Consider the following 12,287-nt stretch of genomic DNA (forward strand, 5'->3'; position numbering starts at 1 on the left):
CCCACAGCCTAATAATGTAGGCTAACTACCTCACAATCACTCTGGGCTTTTTACTGTTTTTCATCCGTCTTTGTTCTCGCTGTTCATCACCGTGGTAACACTCACAGCAAGGCGAACCGTAAGGGAAAGGCTTTGATGTAGGCTGAGCAGCAATCACAAGCATGCTTAATATTTTCTTCTAAACTGATGAGCTTGGGTGTAAAGGCCATGTCATCCATCTTTTCTTTGTTTCTGTGGGGGAAGACACAGCAGAACTGCAAAACAACTAACTTTGAACTTAAAGTTTTGTGCAAGGTCATCTATTTTTTTATTTTTTCTGAGGCAGCTGTTAGATTATTTTAAAAGGAAAATTCATTTGAAAGTTGTTGTTTTTTTCCCCCAGACTGACAGAGTCACATCGAAAAGCCATCCGTGTGATCCAGAGAATGCGTTACTTTGTGGCCAGGAGAGATTTTCAGGTACCAGCATATTACTATTTTCTCAGAATGCATTTCTCTACACAGGTGTCTTTTCTTAAATATGTTGTTTAATGTTTTGGCATGGAAAAGCATATAAACATAACATGCCTTACAGAGTATAAAAATAAATACTTTACAAATGAGCACTTAGAGAAAAAATGGGGGAAATTTTTAAAAATGTTCTGCTATTATTAAGTATGTATGTGTAAAAGTTCTATTTACTGCACTGCTTATTGTAAATAGATTATAGATAGCTTCCTGAACAGACTTGTTCAAAGAAATAGCTTTTTTGTTTGAGAGGACTGATGAGCTAACAGCTATTCTGAGCACAGCTAACACTAAAGTGTATGTCTGCTGGCTTACAAGCTGCTATGTCCCAAAATGCAGTAGCACTTTGTGCTAAAGTATTCCATTCATGTTTACTGTTTGGATTTGCTCAAGCTAGCTGTTAGCTTGTTGGTTATGTTGCCCCAATCGTGTCACGATTGGGGAAAGTAGAATAGAACCACCTCTCACAGAAAATAGAGAGCTGCTGCTAGAGGAGCAGTGGCTCTACTCCAAGCTCCTCCCAGATATCAGAGCTTCTCAGCTTATAGCAGCCTGAGCAGGGCATGTGTGGGCGTGGCCAGCTCCAGCTAGTGACAGAGCCCTGAAATGGCTCATTCATGAATAAAACTGCTGAAATTGCTTCATGTGAGAGAGATTCAATAAAAATAATTTCATGAACATGTTTGGTATCAACCGTAGAACTATTATAACGTAGAAACAATGTCCCCCTTTAAAGTTTGTGTAAAACACCAAAATTGGGAAAAAAGAACTGAATTGATTAAACTGAGAGCTGATTTGGCTAATTATTGTAAAGTGTAATACCCAAATAAGGAATAAACAGTGATTTCTGAGAAATAAAGCTAAACTTTAAAATGTGTTAACATCTAGAAAAATTCTCCTATTTGGATTAAACACAGGTTCTTTAAAGCAGCTGTGCTACAGGAACTGTCTGGAGTTTTGGGGTGATGAGGGATCACAAGAACATGTACGGCACAGTGTAAAACACTTTACAGTTCCCCCCGTATTTGTTAATAAAATAAAATTGATAGAGACAAATGACTGTGTGTACAGGACTAATTGGACTAATTGGGCTGGAAAACTCCCTACACCCTATGCTCTGCATCTGATATTAGCGAATTAGAAAGCCACAAACATCAAAAATATATTCTGTAAATAAAAGTTTTGCATAAAACCAAAACGTAACCATTAAGCAAGCAAACACTGATTTAGACCTCGGTCATTTAACACTTACCTTTTAATTACCTTTATGTTTCAGCAAGCTCGTAAGCCGTATGATGTGAGAGACGTGATCGAACAATACTCTCAAGGTCATCTCAACCTCATGGTGCGCATCAAGGAGCTTCAGAGACGGTAAAGTGTTTAAGACGAGACAGATCCTCAGAGTAATGCATGGTGCTCAGGTGGTAAATGCCGCTTGCTTGAAAGCAGGACTCAAAACAACTTTGAACTCAAGAAAGGAACGCTGAGAGTAAATAAAGAGGGAATACATTTTCTCCTGACTTGATCCTCTGATTGTTTTTCTCAGACTAGACCAGTCTTTAGGGAAAATTACTTTGTTCCAGATGGGTTCAGGTAATAATTCACTTCACTTTGCACTCAGAATACTTGACGCTATCTTTGAAACAAACCACAAACCTAATCCTCTTCTTTTATTATTTACTCCTCTGATGTTTGCCTCTGAAGACCGAGCCAGAGACAAAGGCAACAACTCCATTGGATCAAGACTCAACCGCATGGAAGACAAGGTGGGATTCGTGCACCATCATTGGGAAATGACAAGAACTCCTCCACACCTGAGTGTTTTATATCTTTTTTTTTTGTTTTGTGTGTGTGTGTGTGGGGGGGGGGGGGGGGGGGGGGGGGCAAATGTTTACATCAAAATGAAAATGCATTTTATTCCTTTTAACATTTAAGGTTTATCTTTTAAACTTATTCTCCAGAGGCCGATGACAAACACAATAAACAAATCCACATCAAATGGATTTATGAGTAGTTCAAGCTAATGCAGCAAAAATATCAGTTTTTATTTATAAAATGAAAAAGAAAATGTCTCTTTATACATGTGGCCCTGCTATTATTGATTCAAAAATAAATCTTGAATTGACTGTGCCACTTCCACAGCACACAACAACGCTAGGCCTTTCACTTTCATTTTCAGAAATGAATCAAAGCAAACCCGTCGCCCGCAATTTGCTCCTCGAGTGTTTACAAATGCACACTTAAAACTGTGTATAATGTGATCAAATACAATGCACTTCTTTTGAAAATTGGGACTATGATTTTCCTGGAAATGTGATTCTTGTGAAAGTGCCACTTCATGTGAACAGGTTCACTCTTTGGTTTCTATACATTTTACCTTGATGATGCCATAAACGGCGAAGAGGCAGCGAGATCATTTTACAGAATGGGGAGCAAAAGAGCACACAGTTTGAAATCCATGATGATAATTTTGCAACATTAATTAGGAGTTTATCACCAATTTATAAGTTCATGTCTGTGTAAAAAGTGTAAATAATTATCATCTTACTCACTTTTGATAACTTAGAGAACAGCTTGTGTTAGGAGAAATAGCTAATGAATGAACAAGTACCCAAACACAGCAAAGACTGATTCTTGGAGCTGTTTAATTAAGGCAACAATCTACTTTGGACATGAATCCATCTGCAAAAGTTGCTGTTTAGCTCATAAATATATTCCTACGGATTCCATGTTAAAATCATATTGTTGCCATTGTAAATCAGCTCGACTCTCTTAAATCTCTACAGACGTTATTTATAAAATCTTCACATTGTCACTCATTTTAAATAACATGGTTATTTCAGTAGAAATGCTTTTAAATCTCCGGAAGTTACATTGCATGAATTATATGAAATTTTGAAGCCAATTTAGGATGACAGCACACCCCTTTGGTTTTAGCTGGATTTGAACTAGCCATAGATCTTTCCCATGACAAGGGTTTTACCATTTTAAGCGCTTGCTTTCAAACTGGTTCCAGTGATTCTTGAACCCAAACGCCGAGCAGCGTCACATGGGGCAGCACTCTGTAGCCCTCTTCTGGCCTAAACTCGCACAAAGAAACTTTGTGGTTCAGGTAGGAACAAGTTCAAAGTGCAGCAGCAGTCAATTCAGTTTATTTATATAATGCCAAATCATGACAAGAGTCATAAGAAAATCATTGAGTTCAGTTCAGAATGCCAGTTAGTTAAAAGTGTCCTACATAAGGAACCCGGCAGATTAGATCGAATCACTCTTTGGAGGTAGTTCTTTTTTTAATTTTTGCTATTTTATACACGAACCAGCAATTACAACTGGAGAATAATTGAATGCAGCCATTTTAATTCAAAATGTCTGCCATGAAAATATGTAAATTGCATTTCACAGAACAGATGCCATTCAGGATTCTATCTACAAAATTATGAATGTTGCAGAAAAACCCACTAAAATGGTCTAAACACAATTCCTTTGCAAACTTATTTCCCAAAAACTTTTCTTCCTTATTTATCTCTAAAGCATCGGTAAATTAAACTAAACTGGTTTGATTTGTGACAAAAATGTTTTAATATCTAATGCAAATCTTTCAGATAAGTCACATGGACCAAACTCTGAACCGCATGGCAGAGTCCCTAACCTTCCTCCTGGACCAGAGTGATGCTGGCAGTGATGCTGGCAGTGGAGAAAGCAGAGGCAGGCAGAGGCCGCGACTCAGGCGAACCTGTAATGTCCCCCACAGCCAGGACAGTCTGCCAAGCTACGACCAGCTGTCCTCATCCTCTCCGTCCTTCGTGTCCAACAACACCAGCAACACGGCTTGTCCCAACCCTCCTCTCAGCTCCACTGCCAGTCAGGATGAGAGCTGCTGAAAGCCTCAAAGATTGTCTCAATTTGTGCTTTCCTCGCCACGATGGGTTACTAAAGCTCACTGAATGTTCTTAACTGTCCATTGTTGGGTTTGTCCATAACAACCACACACAGCTGCATCTGCTTCTCTAAGTTATGCAGTCCTAAAATTTTAAATAGTATTACCACAACTTAACTTTAATTATGACATCCTGTGGTCAAAGGTGGGTACTGCAGCCCATATTCAAAACACGCAAGTTTCATGGCTGTTCCCAGCTACAGATCGGCACCAGAAGATTCTAGAAAACAAGATGACGAGTCGTACACAATGAGTTGATAAATACATTTCACTTTAATATTGAGTTATAGGTAATTGACAAAGTAGCTTGAGATATTTTTTGAGCCAGCTTATTTCTAATTCCCCCGCTCTGACGGTCAGTGAACAGGGTGAAACAGTCCGTACCCCCCCCCCCCCCCCCCCCCACCTCACCCACTCTCACGTATTTAAATTTTTAAAAGTTGGTAGCCCTGCTTTAGCATTGTTAGCTCAAGCCTCTCGCCTAAAAGTAACACAAAATAATGGTGTGGCAGTGGTCCGCAAATGGCGGCCCGCGTGCCACGTCCGGCCCGCGAGCCCTCTCTTTGTGGCCCCCAAACCCCGCGCGCACCCCTCACCCCCACTCCCGACGGCCGACCGCGAGGTTTAAGACAGAGCTGAGGAAAATAATCAAATAATCAATGCATGAGATGGAGGCATAAACGGTTTTGCATCATAGAAGAGTACCATAATCAATTATAGTGGAATGTAGTTGTGTTATTTTAACGGCGGCACCAGCGCAGCATCCAAATCTGTCAGAGCGGTGTTCTCCACATTTACCGGGTAGGAAACTTTGATCTGCCTTTATGTGGTACTGCAGGGCTGAGCGCTGGAGTTATAACCTGAGACCGAACCCGAATCGAATCAGCCCGACCTGTTCTTTTGGATTTGTGCCGTAAATTATGTTAATTGAACGTGTTGTCACGCGGTGCGCTCCGCTCGCTCGATCAGCAACTGAGACAGAGAGACCAGGAGATTGTCTGCTCACACAAGAGAGAGGATCGGAGGACGCTCCTCCAAACACACTTTATTATTTGTACAATTTCATTTTTGTTTCTCCTGGAATCGCTCAGTCAGACCGAGTGCTGTGATGTCGGGAGGTCCGGTCTTGGGGAGGGAGCGGGGTGAGTGACGGCGGCTGCAGCGTAATCATCTGTCTCTTTTATTTAGGGACACGGAGAAGTCAAAAGGAGAGAGAAATAGAAGATTAGAAGTTCTCGTTCCAGTTTATTCTTTTGTTTCATGATGATAAACTGATGTTAAATTCAGCTTAAAGAGAAGCTGGGAGGAAGCTTTGGTTCATTTTAAGTTACAGGAGATCTTGTCTCCTATCTGCTCCTCCAGAGACAGCATGGACATGAGGGTTACATGGTGAGGATCCCACAGGACAGGTTAGTGCAGTCACACAACCGAGCTGGAGGGAGACAGACGCTGTTCTTCTTTATATTGCAAGCTTGTGTGTTATGTGCATTACAGCCAGCAGTCTAAACAGCAGCAGCATCCCCCCCCCCCAACCCCTCACCCCACGCACACACACACACCCCGGCCCTCTTAGTTCTGGGTCTTTTTTGTGTGTAGCCCTCGGACCATTATAATTGAGGACCCCTGCTATAGAGCTCCGGGAGTTGACGTCACTTCTCCCGGCATGCAACAGTTCAAATCAAAACGGCGCCATCTTGGCAGGCAGAAGCCCGTGGCTGGGCTATTTGTTATTGTCAGAAAACTCAATCAAACGGGAAATATGGTAGATTCTTAGTGGGCTTCCTAAACTTATTATGACGTGGCTTTTTCTGTCTTATTACTCATAGCAACAAGTAAACATCGCATAAAACGTTGCCTTGTGATTTCTGCATGCTGCCGTTTACGTGCCTTTTGATCACAGCAATTAACCGGCTAAGCTGTATTTCATTTTTAAGCAATGGTTGATCAATTGTCAGATCACACATAAAAAGCACTTTGGATTGCTATTATCTGTCTCACCGAGACAGATCTCAGACAGATCCTGAGACGCTCCTGCCTGACATATTTATTTTATTCATGGAAAAAAATCAAACTAGTGATTTCTCTTGGCGTTCAGTTTATACATTCAAGCAGCATAGCACTCTATTTAAACTTCTTACATGTAAATCTATGTTATTTGTCCATCCATCCATCCATCCATCCATCCATCTTCATCCATCCATTTTCATCCGCTTATCTGGAGTCAGGTCGAGGGGGCAGCAGCCTAAGCAGAGGCCCAGACTTCCCTCTCCCCAGCCAGCTCCTCCGGGGAAATCCCAAGGCGTTCCCTGGCCAGGTCTGCTCCGACAGCTTCTGGCATTTTTAAATAGTATCCCAGGGGCACGGTAAGGGTCGGAGATGTTTAGTCTATTTAATTTCTGACTATATAAAACGATTTCTTTGGTTTTAAAGTGTGAAGTAAACTCCGACGAAGTAAAATCCAAGCCGATCCCGTTCATTTTGTTTACCTTTGTTGCCTGCCAACATGGCGTCTACGCTCTGAGAGCCACGTGATGTCCGGAGCTCTATAGGGTTTCAAGATACAGTTTCTGGGTTGCTGCTGTTACTGGCTAACATATTGCCCACCACTCTAGAATAATTTGATGGCTGGTTTCGAATTGCAAATACCGACCCTGCAGCATTAGCTGGCACAGACTCGGCAAGCCTGCAAGCTCATAGATGGTGAACAAAGACTGTGTCCCTCTGCTTCCATTTTGAAAGGAGAAAACTGACAACCCCCAGCTGGTTCTTTCCAACATGATTGAGGCATTACACTGTTTAATGATTGTTTCACTGTAAAATTCCTACATACTGTAGCTTTAAGCTAAACCACAGACACTACTGGTCCAGTCATGTTTTTTACTGTGAGCAGCTACACAAAGAAACTAATAGATCTTGAATTTTTGAAAATCTCAAATTTCTCAAAGGCATAACATCAGAGGTGACGGATTTTTAATATTTAAAGAAGTATTGAGTTTTCGTTTTTCATATTTTTATTTTTAAGGTATTCAAAGTAGCATAAAAGCAAAAGTTGTAAAAGGAAACGTAGCATGGTCAGTCTTCTGTAACACCCCCGCAGGCAAACATCACAACTTGTAGTTTTCACAGTCAGCATGGAGCCTGTTCGTATCCGTTTGTGCGGTTTTCATCCATTCATTTTGTAAAGACGTTCTTGTTGTGAGGAACTCTGTGCCATCTTTCATGCCTTGTGCCTTTGAGGTTTATCCACAGCTTTTCCACTCTTGTTAAGGTCATCAGAGAGGGAGGTTTGTGCTACAAACTTCAACTTGCACCTCAACGAGGTGCTTAGAAACATCCCCACACTGTCTGCAACACGAGCCCAAATCAAGATCAAGTCAAACTCATTTTCCATTTATAAAGTTCTTCACTTGTGCCAATATTCAAATATCCAATGATTATTTTTTTAAAAGGTTCTTCTGTCTCAACTTTGCTCCATAAATGTCATATTTGTACCCATTACTGCAAATTGGCTCTACGTGCAACCACTTCAAAGTCCGTTAAATCTTGCAGTGGTCCTTTTGTAGTGAACAGGGGTGTTATAGAAATCAGGTTTCCTTGTTCTCTTTTTGGGGTCAACTTTACATCTATTAAATGCTATGTTGTAATTATATAAGCAAACTTTTAAAGAAGAAAACAACTACCTGGAAGTAATTTGCCGTGTTGTTGTAACCTTTCCCTGCTTCATGCACATTTCAAAGTTTCCAGCAGCCGGGTAAAAGATCCCATCACTGCCAATTATTAAAAGGAAGTTTGAAGTATTAATGATGCTTTGAAATGTTTCCTTACCTGGCCTTTCCTAACAAGCTGAAGCTCTAACAAGCTATTTAAATGATGAGATTTTTGTTAAAGTTTCTGAGGGATAAAATCTCACTAAATTCCTTTTTTTTTCTATAAAACTTTTTTCTCTTTTTTTTTTCTCCAGAACTCTATATGTGTGTATATATATATATATGTATATATATATATAGATATAGATATAGATATAGATATATATAATATAGATATAGATAGATAGATATTTCAGTTTTGATCTTGTGGAATTTTGAAGTATTTTAAAGACAAAATGATCAGACTTTCATATTTCCAGAAAATATTTATGATTTTTTTAAAGATTTTTGTTTCAATACCAGGACATATCAAGGATGTGTTTAAAAATCAGCAAATTATTCGCCTTCTGTATTTTTACTTTTATGCTGATGATGATTAAAAAGATACAAGTGTGCCTTAATATTCTGTAGATTGGAAATTCTAGATTATTTAAGAAATTTATAATTTATTCAGATTAATTACAATAACATTGGTCCTGGTTTAGCATCAAATGCTGTGTACACTATCCTGTTTGTTGTCAATATTAAAATTAAGTTTCATCATTACGATGCTGTTTCTTTTCAATATTTTTCACTTATTTTAAAAAATATTCAGAAATACAACTAACAGTTGGTCATTGTGATAGAGTATCTGATGCCTGGAGGGAGGGAGGGAGGGAGAGAGAGAGAGAGAGAGAGAGAGAGAGAGAGAGAGAGAGAGAGAGAGAGAGAGAGATGGATGGATGGATGGATGGATGGATGGGTGACCTTTAGGCAGCAGATGTTGACCTTTCCAGCCATTCCTTCACACACGTGACCAAGTAGCGAAAGGACCCAAGTGACCATCTGCCTCTGGTGTCGACAACAATAGGCTGCACCCTCCTGAAGTGTGCTGCGGGTGCTAGGCCTTTGTGTTGGTCTGGACTTTAGTGAGGGTGAAATGGTGTTAGTGGAGGGTGTGAAAGTTGCAAAGTTTCCATTTCTTTTTAATCCTAAATTGTGACATTTGCGTCTGGCTGCTGAGCAGGAATGTCCTACAATATTGTTTCTCTTTATTAACAGTTAAAAGTTATTTACCCTAAAACAAAATACAACACTGCTGAACTACAACTGAACATAGAAATTATGAAAAATCAGGGTAAAAGGGGGTTAAAATAGATTTCACTTCACACATTAGACATTTTTACCAAATTCACATTAACCTTAATATTTTGGAGAACAGTATCAAAAATACTGGCATAGTTAGAAATGCACAGAAGACACATTATTTTATCTTTTTTTTTTATTTATTTAAATATTATTTTGTGTAACTGTGTTTCAAGTCAATCAGCATCAATGTTCTAAGTGTAAATGCAAGTGTTGTTTACATCTTTAAGAGACAACAGTGGGAATTTCAAACCCATGATCTTTTTTGTTCACCTTCCCCCTGACTCCACCCCCTTTGGGAACAAAATATGAGGTCACGTTTTGTTCATTCAAAAGACCCTCAGCCAGCGCTTCAAAATCTGATTTTTGGGACACAGAATTTCTATCATTTATGCTCTTCTTAATTCTCTGCAATTATCCCAAAACTCCAGCATAACTACAGAATTTACAGGTGTGAACTTTAGATACGAGTGAATACAGGTAAACAGGAACCACTCTGATGGTAAATTAGAAGATCATATTACATCATAATTTGCATAAAGGAATATGTTATTTTTTTATGATGAGTGTTGAACATGTTTGTACTACATTCTGACAGCCTGGGGAGCGGGGACTGTTTTTGAGTGTTTGGTTTAGTTGTACAGTGATCTGCAGCACTCTTTAGAAGACAGATAATAAAAGGTTCCATCCTGGTGAGGAGGGTGTGTCCTGATGCCATTTGCTCATTTCCTGACTGTAGAGCAGTACGGTTTCTAGATGGAAGGCAGACTGGCATCATGATCCTCTCTGTAGTTTTGTATTTTCTCTACAGTTTGCATAATGATTAGGGACTATGGACAAGTAAAAGTTTACAGAAGTGCCTATGATGGGTTAACCCCTTAAAGCAGCCAGATGGAGTTTTATTATACTTCCATGAAAAACCTGATATATGCAGGCCTAAGTCACTTTCATAAAACACACAGTGCCGGCAAATCAATGCAATACTGTCGCCACAGTAAGTTTTATGAAAGTGCCGTGGCAGCATAGCGACGCGGGAATTTTACGGCATTCATGCCACCAAGCTTTATTATTACCACAACGCCAGACTAGTGAATGAAGATCACGCCTTGGCGCATCATATGGTGATGTCATGATCACATGTGGAATGTTCGCCACGCTCCAACTGGCAACTAATTAAACATGTGCTGTAAGTTTCATTTTTTTAAACAGAACCAGCTGAGATGATAAACTGGAGTGATGCAGAGCTCTGTGAGCTTCTTTGTTAAAGCTGGAGCTCAGATCGACAAAAAACGTGAACATGAGGGTGATTTGCGAGGCTGTGGTCGTGCAGTTTGACCGGTTCTGCGACAGCTTAATGAGCACTCTCATGACGAAAGTCAGCCTCCAACAGTCTTCAAGCTCAGCTTGAGAACCTACAACTCCCATCTGCAATCCACCAATGAAAACATACCCAGGGAGTGACAGGAACAACTAGTGATGGGAGTACAATAAGAGTAGATTTACAATATTAGCAAGAATAGAAGCTACACACAGCAGACCGTTTCTTTTTGGAGTTCAGTTTGGAGTCTAATAAAAGAATTATTTTTTTTCTCTTTTCAGTTTTGTTGTTTTGGGTAGCTGTCGGATATTAGTGACGTATGCTTTTGGGAGGGTGCACTCATGGCGTTAGCGTGTCCTGCTGAGACGTCATGCAGTTTGCCTCACTGGACTCTTGGGCCATAAGTGTGCCACATTTTTGGAGTCCTCATGGTAGCTGTTTTTACAAAACAATGCTGTAAATTTGCCGCAACACTGAAGCGGCATCAGGGAGGCTTAGGTCATTTATAAGTGGCGAGACAGTCAATTATCACAATACTACCACCAAGCAAGGCAAAATAGCTTATTGGTACGCACTGTTGCAGTAATATTATGCTGATTTGCTGGCACGGTGTGTCTTGTAAAAAGGTGACGTGAGCAGTCCTGTGTTACAGCCTAAACACACCCAGAGTGGTCTGGTAGCGTGTTTTTCTTTAGTTTTATCTTTACATTTCCAGCACATTGGCTCAATTTGTCACGCCGCTGCGCCAAGAGCGTCCGTGCTCACACTGCTTGGCTGTAGCGAACCCAGCCAGACAATGGTGAAGCGTACTGATGTTTCTCAAGGTATTTTTATTCATGTTTAGCTGGCATCCTTATTTTGAACATAAATCCACCTTTTCTTTCTTGAAACACCGTAAGAGCTAAATAAAACAGATAAATGAAATTATAATGAGCTCTTACAAAGATGACCTTTATGCCATATAACCATTCACAATATTATTGAATCTACATTAATAGTTGAGTGAGATCAAAAATGTGCATAAACATGTTAAAAGCTAAAACCAATATTAAAACTAAGTCCAAGCATGTGAACCACACAAAGGCTACTATTAGCATGGGTGTTCACCTGGCTCTACGGTTGAGATGGCTGTTACCATTGTTCTGCATTTAACCACTTTAAACACAACAACATACATAGAAAATCACATCAATCCACATAAAACACATGCATCAAACAATACCTTGTTCCCAATTCCAGCTAGACGCTTAATTGTCAAAAGGTAGGGTATAGAGGCCCAGTCCGGTCTGTTTGGTCTTACAGCATGCTGTCAGTTTCCAAGCAAAAGTCAATTGGCCTTCTCTGCTCTCCCTTATTTCCTCTGCTGGTCCGCTAGTTGACTATCCAGTTCGTCGGACGGCCACGGCTCAACCTGTTCCATCATCACGGCTCATCACTCATGCCTGGCGATTCCAGAGCTCCCACGCTCTTCAGCATCATCTTCAACATCCTACAGTAAACCCGTTCTCTTTACTTTCTGGAACGTCACCACGTCC

General features: G+C 40.2%; 1 protein-coding gene across 5 annotated transcripts in view; it reads left to right on the forward strand.

Annotated features, from left to right (window-relative positions):
• Positions 1 to 4,824, forward strand: part of kcnq1.1 (potassium voltage-gated channel, KQT-like subfamily, member 1.1) — a 102,101-nt gene extending 97,277 nt beyond the window's left edge. For 3 of the 5 annotated variants that reach the window (XM_070554506.1, XM_070554505.1, XM_070554509.1), the window contains 4 exons: positions 383 to 458; positions 1,783 to 1,877; positions 2,053 to 2,272; positions 4,109 to 4,824. In XM_070554506.1, the coding sequence (XP_070410607.1) occupies positions 383 to 458; positions 1,783 to 1,877; positions 2,053 to 2,272; positions 4,109 to 4,387 (670 nt within the window). In that variant the 3' untranslated portion in view covers positions 4,388 to 4,824. The remainder of the gene's footprint in view (positions 1 to 382; positions 459 to 1,782; positions 1,878 to 2,052; positions 2,273 to 4,108) is intronic. The other 2 variants (XM_070554508.1, XM_070554507.1) reach the window with 1 other exon arrangement.
• Positions 4,825 to 12,287: the final 7,463 nt, after the last annotated feature.

Source organism: Nothobranchius furzeri, chromosome 9, assembly GCF_043380555.1.
Source record: "Nothobranchius furzeri strain GRZ-AD chromosome 9, NfurGRZ-RIMD1, whole genome shotgun sequence".
In the NCBI taxonomy this organism is placed as follows: Eukaryota; Metazoa; Chordata; class Actinopteri; order Cyprinodontiformes; family Nothobranchiidae; genus Nothobranchius; species Nothobranchius furzeri.